The sequence below is a fragment of the Cebus imitator genome, unplaced genomic scaffold (genome assembly GCF_001604975.1).
Source record: "Cebus imitator isolate Cc_AM_T3 unplaced genomic scaffold, Cebus_imitator-1.0 Scaffold200, whole genome shotgun sequence".
Classification (NCBI taxonomy): domain Eukaryota; kingdom Metazoa; phylum Chordata; class Mammalia; order Primates; family Cebidae; genus Cebus; species Cebus imitator.
This window is the reverse complement of record NW_016107515.1, coordinates 879,996-889,789: the sequence shown is the minus strand read 5'-3', so window position 1 is coordinate 889,789 and position 9,794 is coordinate 879,996. Positions and strand designations below refer to the sequence as shown.

The 9,794-nt window shown below is 40.5% G+C and overlaps 1 protein-coding gene across 2 annotated transcripts in view; it reads right to left on the bottom strand.

The window, feature by feature from the left end:
- Positions 1–9,794, bottom strand: part of UBTD2 (ubiquitin domain containing 2) — a 77,475-nt gene continuing 67,681 nt past the window's right edge. For both annotated transcript variants that reach the window (XM_017547671.2, XM_017547672.2), the window contains exon 3: positions 1–2,543. In XM_017547671.2, coding sequence (XP_017403160.1) covers positions 2,146–2,543 — 398 coding nt within the window. In that variant the 3' untranslated portion in view covers positions 1–2,145. The remainder of the gene's footprint in view (positions 2,544–9,794) is intronic.

Here is a 9,794-nt window from a genome sequence, read left to right as displayed (position 1 = left end):
AGAGAAAAATTGAAACTTTTTTTTTTTTAAAAAGCACATAAACCCTACATACTAAAATTATACACATCAAGTACTGGTCCAATCTTATATCAATCTATTTACAATTAAACAGCACCATGGTTTTCCCACCTAGGTTAGTTAAACATGCCCAGAGAATTGTTATTCAAAGTATATGTTCCTTTAAAATAAAATAAACTCTTAAAGAGAGCTCAAATCCTCAACCAAAAAAGACCTTTTACCAATCGACATCATAGATATTGACATCACCAATTTTCCTTAAGAAAAAATAGTTTTAAACACTTTTTCTTTTCCAGTTGACAAACTTTTGAGAAGTGCTGCTATTCGATGTGGCACACAAATGAACAAAAACTTTGATGACAGGAGCAATATACTGAAATACCCTAATATCTCCACCTCTAAACATAAAAAAGTTCTCCTTTGGAATTAATGCTGTGGTCTTCACTTGAATTTAGATTCAATCATCAGCAAATTTAAATTAGATATAGCCACAATCTTTAAAGTGAATGCATAAAAACAGGGTAGTAGTTAAAGCTCTCAGAAACATGATAACTTACAATTACAGATATATTTAATCAGGCTATAGGAAATGTAATACCATTTAAATGTTACATTTAAACTAATTAGCAGTTTCATTTTTGTCATTAAAATTAATAATGCACTTCACATCCAAACAGGTGTGGAGGGCTGATATTTTCCAACTGAGAACAGCGTTAAGTGCCTTCTTGTCTGTACTTTTTCATCTCGAGGATTCTCAGGGGTACAGTGGTCACACGTTAACCTCCTTCTCACTTATGAAACCAACTTTTAAAAGGCTCCAAATTAAACTTAATTCTTGGCAGCTTTACTCCAGTCATAGTATAGAAGAATCAGATTATCTCACTGGATTTTTCAGTCCCCTAATCTTAACTTGCAAAAGGGTCTTAATTTACCTCTTTGCTACGAAAGATGAGGGAGGAAAATTGTCATCTACCATGACTAGAGGTAACAGAGAATTGGAAAGCACTAACGTATAAAGCAATGTTCCATTATTTGGTCTCACTGCTAATGTTTATGCGACACCAGTAAACCATTCACACTTACAAATTTTGAGTTGAAACCTCCTCTAAAAGATTGAAAATAGGCACAGTTCTCCCAGGCACAGATAGAATACGCTTCCCTTACACTCCTCCCTGCAAAGTGGAGTAGACCAATGACTTTATTAACTTGTAGTGGGAACAGCTTACTTGATTCTGGTGTTTCCTGGCCCAGGAACCATGCATTTGGGGGGTATAGTTTGCTATGAAAAGTTCCAAGCAGGATAGATAGATCAATGAAGGTACAATATAGTAGTGACCTTCTAAGCCTGGATATAAAAACAGCTTCATTATATAGACCTTTCAAAATACTTATGCAGCAAGATGACAGTGGCTTTTCAACTGAGTATCTGTTGAAAATCAGAGACCTGACTGTATTGACTAAATTATTGCCTAGTGTTCCAGAAGGGTGCCTGCCACTAATGTGCTAGAAGGCACCAAAATTTAGTGTGAATGTAAATAAGGAGCTCAACACGTGGGGATGAGGAAAGCAACACTAAAGCACAATTTGCCAGTCTCTACTCATTTATGGCTAAATATTAATCGAACTAAGAATAAAAAAAACAGAATAGAAGCAACCTCAAATACTGCTCTTTTCAGTTTCCATTAGAAAAAAGAAAGCTTAAGTTTTATATCTATTATTTATGGTTTCTGGAAATTATATAATTTGATATATTTTTCTAAAAAAATTCTGTATTCAAAAAGGTGCTTGGTGCTGTCCTTCATGGATGCAATGTTTCATTTACAGTCCAAGTCATTTAAATACAGCCATTACATAGTTGTTGTTTTAAAATAAATGGTTATCTATTTCTTAACTGCCTTTCAAATTAGAAATTGTAATTACATGAGTCTCAAAGCCTGGCTCTTTGTGTTTTATTATTTTTGTTGGTCTCCATCACAGATGGAATTTTTCACTGGTAATTCCTCAGAACTAAATTCATTCATAGGGAATTTAGAGCAGTGAAATAAATTTCACGCCGTAGAGTAGGACATGACAACAACAACAATAAAAGGGAGCAGAGGGATGTGGGAGCCAGCCAACAGGCTCAGGTCAGTTCTCTACTGGTGTTGGGTTTTGCACAGGTTGGCTCACTATCACCTGTACAACGTAGTCCTTTGGGATCTTCAGCTCTTCGAACTTCATTTTGTCGGTGAGAGGCCGGCCAGAAAAGAACCACCGCTGACTGCCTGGTTCCACTCCCTCTGCTGCATGCAACCGTCTCTTCATGTGGAATACCGTGTCTGTGCTGCGAACCACAAGTTTGAGGTCTTTGCCTGTGGAAAGGCGCAAACGAAGCTGACATTCATATCCAGAATTAGGTGGTGGCTCAGGAATATCCAGAGTCTCTATGTCACTCTTTTCCTCTATCATGTTGATTGGCGGTGCCAAGCAATAGACTGGAAGCTGGTACCTGTTCCCCAGTTCATCGTAGCACTCTGTAAGTGCACCTTCAGAAAGAGAAGATATGAGTAAGAACTTAATCCTAAATGAATGCATTTTAGTTTACACCTCAAAAAATGATTAAGCTTCTCTTGCTAGCATGGCAATGTAAATAAAAAAACAATGTCAATCACTGTCAGCCGATCAATGATTATCAAATCCCATACCCAATTATCTATTTAATTTTATATTAACCAGAATGCTAGATCCTTATCACTACACTTTTCTAAGTCATTTCCTATCCATCTCACAGTTTCATTAAAATGGAAGTGAAAGGATATACAACTCAAACGTGCTACTAATATTATTAATGCTTACACAAGACTTAGAGGAAATTTAAATTACATTAGGATATCTTTTTACAGAAATGAATTCACTACCTTAAACAAGCAAGCAAAAAAAAAGATTCCTAAGCTCAACTCACCACAAGTGTTCCAGAGCAGTTTTCTTTTTTTAATTGAGATGGTGTCTCACTCTGCTGCCCAGACTGGAGTGCAATGGCATGATCTTGGCTCACTGCAACCTCTGCCTCCTGGGTTCCAGCGATTCTCCTGCCTCTGCCTTCCAAGTAGCTGTGCTGGGATTACAGGTGCCACTACCATACTCGGCTAATTTTTTCTATTTTTAGTACAGACAGGGTTTTGTCATGTTGGCCAGGCTAGTCTCGAACTCCTGACCTCAGGTGATCCACCCACATTGGCCTGCCAAAGTGCTAGGATTACAGACATGAGCCATTCCACCTGGCCCTAAAGCAGTGTTTTTAGTGCCTGGACTTCCTTTTTTCTTTCTGAGACAGAGTCTCACTCTGTTGCCTAGGCTGGAGTGCAGGAACAGGATCTCAGTTCACTGCAACCTACATTTCCTGAGTTCGAGCAATTCTCCTGCCTCAGCCTCCTAAGTAGCTGGGACTATAGGTGCATACCACCATGCCTGGCCAATTTTTGTATTTTTAGTAGAGACAGGATCTCACAATGTTGGCTAGGCTGGTCTTGAACTCTGGATCTCAAACAATACACCTGCCTTGGCCTCCCAAAGTGCTGAGATTATAGGCATAAGCCACCATGCTCGGCCCATTGCCTGGACTTCCTAAACTGAAGCACTTGGCAAGAAGTCCTTAGTCCAAAAAGATCACAAATTAGAGATGACAGCCTTAGCAGCTGCCACAGATTCATTGCTTATCTATGAGTCTCATTAGCAAAATTACCACAGAAAAGACTGAGATGTCTTATTTAACCCCAATTAGTCAATCTAGTACAGAGAAGCTATGGATTAAAAAGGAAAAACAAAAGGGTTATGACACAATGTAGCTCAGGGAAGGGAAAAAGTGCTCATGGTTTTTAAAAAATGTATTAATGGCTAATTTCCTTACAAATTATAATTTAAAAATCAAAAACAATATTTTAGAGACAAGGTCTTGCTATGTTGCCCAGTCTGGTCTCAAAACTCCTGGGCTCAAGCAATCTTCCTGCCTCTGCCTTCTGAGTAGCTGAAACGAGGTATGTAAACTACATTATAATTACCAGGACTTCTTTTGGGGGAACCTGAAAGCATAACATTTCTTTTTTTTTTTTTGACAGTTTTGCTCTTGTTGTCCAGGCTGGAGTGCAATGTCACTATCTTGGCTCACCACAACCTTTGCCTCCCGTCTCCTGCATCTGCCTCCGGAGGAGCGGAATCACAGGCATATGCCACCATGCCCAGCTAATTTTGTATTTTTAGTAGAGATGGGGGTTTCTCCATGTTGGTAAGGCTGGTCTCGAACTCCCAACCTCAGGTAATCCGCCCGCCTCCGCCTCCCAAAGTGCCGGGATTACAGGTGCAAGCCACCACCCATGCCCAGCCAAAAGCATAATTTCATGAACGTTTTAAGGTTATACATAACATATCCTTTCCTCAAACCAGAATATTACATCAGCTTATTATCAATTTGGATAAAAAAACCAAAACGTCTATCAGATCCAGAACACTGAGAAATGGTTATCAATGAACAAATGAGTTAATGAACTGGCATTTGTGTTTCATGTCAATAGGATGAAAATATAAAGCATCTGAAATGAGACTGGAATGGTCACCAACCCACCACAGGTCTGATCTGGTCTGCCTTCTAAGTAACATAAGATGGGCTGAGGCGATAGCTTAGTTAGAAAGCGGAACACACATGAATTCTCCCTCTTCTGTTGCCTCTGTATAATCACTAACACCACTGCAGAAATGGATCTACTTCAAGCACAGTTGTGATCACTAGCAGTCCCTACACCAGTAACTTCACACTGTTGTACCAATACATTTATAAATGTGGGTATAGTCAGATGCGCAAACTTTACTGTTCATATACAGCTTGTGCTCGACTTATGACCACTGTCAGGACCACGGACCAGTCGTAACACGATTTGGTCATGAGTAGGCTATATGTACAGTTGAAATGGTGCATGCGGAGATGGTAGTGCTGCCGGAAGCCAGTCCGCACTGTCGTATGACCAGCTGGGCAACGTTTGCGCTGCCAGACGCGGAGCAGTCGTGGCTAGCGACTGTGGTCGTAAAGTCGAATGGTCATAAGTTGCATAGGTGGTAAGTCGATCAATACCTGTACTTCATACAGCCTAGTCCTGAGGCAAAGACGCCTACTAGTGTCTTTCAAATGGGTTGGCTATCATTAGAACCAGAAAAGAGGAAGAGGACAGTTCACTACATACCCCTCACCTCTATGAGGAGAACCCCTTTAGTGACATATCCCACCGATGTTGGGGGGTCAGTAGTATCAGCCTTGTAGGTATACAACAACACATTTACATAACTGCTCCATTCTAAAAAAAATTCTCTTAAGAGAGGCACTGTACCAAATAATTACCTGTGGCGTCAGACCAAGATGTAATTCCCAGCCTTTTTATTGACTAGCTGTGCAACCTTGAGCAACATTCTTTAACCTGAAATACCTTTCTCAATCAACAAAATTAGGCAGAATACAACTGACCTCTAAAGTGGTTTCCAGGTTTACACAAGTGTCATTACCTTACATACCATGGCAGATATAATACAGCAGGACTGCAAACCAAACCAGTCAAACTGCAGGCAGAATGATGTCTTTCGTTTTGTTTTGTTTTGTTGTTTTTTGAGATGGAGTCTCACTCTTTTTCCCAGGCTCGAGTGCAGTGGAGCAATCTTGGCTCACTGCAACCTCCGCCTACCAGGTTCAAGCGATTCTCCTGCCTCGGCCTCCCCAGTAGCTGGGATTATAGGGGCACCCCACCACACCCAGCTACTTTTTGTATTTTTAGTAGAGATGGGGGTTTTACCATGTTGGTCAGGCTGGTCTCGAACTTCTGACCTTGTGATCCGCCCACCTTGGGCTCCCAAAGTGCTGGGATTACAGGCGTCAGCCACCACACCCAGCCTGTTTTTGCTTTTGAGACAGAGTTTCACTCTTGTTGCCCTGACTAGAGTGCAATGGCGCAATCTCAGCTCATTGCAACCTCCGCCTCCCGGGTTCAAGCAATTCTCCTGCCTCAGCCTCCTGAGTAGCTGGGATTACAGGCGCCCACCACCACGCCTGGCTAACTTTTTGTATTTTTAGTAGAGATGGGGCTTCATCATGTTGGCCAGGCTGGTCAACTCCTGACCTCAGGTGATCCACCTGCCTCAGCTTCCCAAAGTACAGGGATTACAGGTGTGAGTCACCGTGCCTGGCCAGAATGATGTCTTGACTGAAAAACTTCCTACATTCATAGCCTCCCTACAAATGAGGACTGGAGATGCCAGGGCAGCCTTTTGTACAGTGCCAAAGCAGTAGTGCTTGCCAACCTCAAACAAATGTACAATCTAAAAGGCACTTCAGCTCTTATTAGATCTGAATACGGACTTCTCCAACACAATGGAAAGAAGCCCAGTCTTTTCCCTACTGTCCTTTATCCCAGTGAGTCAGGGTTTAGTTTTCAAACCTCTAAAAGGTGAGAGAGAAAACTGCATGAAGAGTTACAGATGGATGGTGTAACTCATGCTCCACCAGTGCTCAATTCATAATGCTGGAAGTAAGCAATTATAGAAGCTCCTGTATTTCAGTATTTTTAGAAACATAATTTGTTTTTTATTTAATATGGAGTTTTCTAGTTTATTCTTTCCGGCACTTCTTTCTACAAAATTACAATCTGAGTTGTAAATACACTCTAGTTTTAAACTAGAAATTAGACTTCCAGTTTCTGATCTGGCATGCAAAAAAACTTAGAAGTCACCACTCCATCCTAACAAGTAAAAGGCTGAGCAAACTGAAAAATCAACAGATCTTCTTAGGTTTGTAGAAGTAAGGTCACAGGGCAAACCACTTTCCCCCAAATAGGAGAGACAGGCAGGGGAATACAGAGAATCACCATTTACCAGAGCAGATGCCCAGGAGCTGAAATCTCTGCAGAACCAGTGCAGGGTAGGGAAACCTCAAATGTAACTAAGTGAACGCTGAAGGCTCAATGTGGACAACTCTTAGAGAGAAAACTCCATGGGGACTCGGTGAAGGGTATCTGGGGAAAGTGATAGCATTGTGAGTTTTACCTCCTGGACCTCTACAACTTCCTCATAGTGACAGTCAGAATAATCCCCTGGGTTGGAGGACGGTGCAAAAGGAACCATTTAAACATGTCAGAGCATTCTTCCCTCAGAAGAAACTAATTAGAGCCTAACTTGCTGGGGTTTTATCAGAGCCTGACTGATCTGAAAGAAGAGAAATGCCCAGTTCTAGCCCCTTTGAGCCATCCTGACCCACCTATGGGACTATGACTGAGAAGCACCGGTCAAATTCATGACCCAGAGGCAGTGGCTCATAAAAAGACTGAAAACCTAATCACAGGGTGACAGAATGCTTCCCCACCCTGCACCTGATCTCCACATTACTGAAGGCCCATTTCACATGGTTCCTGTATATCATGTCCACCTTTCCCGAAAAATTACAAGCTGTACCAAAAGGCAAAAAACACAGTTTTTTAGAGCAAGCATCAGACTCAGATATAGCTTGATGTTATAAGGAACAGACTGGGAATGTAAACCATGATTAATTGCTAATGGCTGTAATGGATAAAGTAGACAGCATGTAAGAGGAACAGATGGGAATGTAATAAGAGAGATGGAAATTCTAAAAAAGAAACAAGAGGAAATGCTAGAGAACAAAACCAATCTAACAGAAATGAAAAACGCCTTTGATGGGCTTATTGGTAACTGAACATGAACGAGGAAGGAATATCTGAGTTTGATAATGTCTCAGTAAAAATCTCCAAAACTGAAAAGCAAAGACAAAAGAAGACGAAAAAACCCCGCAAAACCCCAAAACAAAAAACTCCATCTCAAAATACAGTATCCAGAAACTGTGCGACAAACCAAAGTGTAACATACACATAATGGGAATAGCAGAGGAGAACAAAAGAAAGAAACAGGGAAAATATCTGAAACAATTATGACTGAGAATTTTCCAGTTAATGTCAGAAAAACTACACACATCTAGGCATATCATTTTCAAACTTCAGGAAATCAAAGATTTTAAAAAAAAAGAACCTGGCCAGACACAGTGATTCACACCTATAACTCCAGACTTCCTTGGAATTCAAAACCAGCTTGGACAACACAGTGAAACTCTCTCTACACAAAATACAAAAATTAGTTGGGCACGGTGGTATCTAACTATAGTTCCAGCTACTTGAGAGGCTGAGGTGAGAGGATTGCTTGAGCCCAGGAGGTGGAGGGTGCAGTGAGCTGAGACTGTGCCACTGAACTCCAGCCCGGGCAAGAGACAGACCTGTCCCCTCAAAAAAAAAAAAAAATTATATATCTAATTCCAACTTCTCAGAAACCCCACAAATATATAGTGAAGTGAAATATTTAAAGCACAGAAAAAACCACGAACTACAATTCTGTATCCTGTGACATTATCCTTCAAAGCTGAAGGAAAGGCAGGGCATAGTGGCTCACACCTGTAATCCCAGCACTTTAGAGGCCGCGGTGGGTGGATCACCTGAGGTCAGGAGTTCCAGACCAGCCTGGCCAACATGGTGAAACCCCTTCTCTACTAAAAACACAAAAAAATTAGCCGGGCATGGTGGCAGCTGCCTGTAATCTCAGCTACTTGGGAGGCTGTGGCAGGAGAATCCCTTGAATATGGGAGGCAGAGGTTGCAATGAGCCGAGGTCATGCCATTGCACTCCAGACTGGGCAACAGAGCAAGACTCTGTCTCAAAAACAAAAAAGAAAACAAATGAAAAAACTGAAGGAGAAAAATACTTTATCAGATAGATAAAGTATTATAGATAAAGTATTATCAAAAATTGAGTGAATTTGTTGCTCATAGGCCTGCCTTGCAAGAAATATTATCAGATCTACATATAGAAAGGAAAAGCACTGGAGAAGAAATAAGTGAAGGTAAAATAAGAACCTTAAAAAGAATTTTTTTTTCTTATTCATTTTTAGAGAGAGGGTCTTGCTGTCACCTAGGCGATAATACACTGGTGTGATCATAGCTCAATGCAGCCTTGAACTCCTTGGTTCACCGCTATCCTTCTGCCTCAGCCTCATAAGTAGCTGGAACTACAGGTATACCCCACCATGCCCAGCTAATTAAAAATTTTTTTTTGTAGAGGCAGGGTTTTGCCATGTTCATTTTCCCAAGACTGGTCTTCCGGGCACAAGCAATCCTCCCACCTTGCCTGCTGGGATTACAGGCAAGAGCCACTATGCCTGGTCCAAGAAGAAATAATAATGATTAATGTAAATGCACCTAACAGCACAACATCAAAGTATGTGAGGCAGAAACTGATAGAACTACAAGGAGAAAGAGTTGAATCCACTATTATAGTTGAAGCCTTCAACACCCCTCAATCAGAAATGGACAGATCTAACAAGCAGAAAATCAGAAATGACATATATGAATGCAACAATACCATAAATCAATTTAATATAATGACCATGTTTAAACTACTTCATCCAACAATAGCAAAATATACATTCTTAAGTTCATATGGAACATTCACCGAGAAACCACATTCTGAAATATAAAACACACCACAACAAAATGAAATCATACAATGTCTGCTCATACACCATAATGGAAATAAACTAGAAATCAATTCCAGAAAGGTAGTTGGAAAATCCATAATACATGGATATTAAACATTTCTAAATAACACATGGGATCAAAGAAGAAATCAAGATAAATTTAAATATATTTTAATTAAAGGAAAACAACTTATAATTTCGGGATGCAGGAAAAGCGGTGATCATTGGTAAAT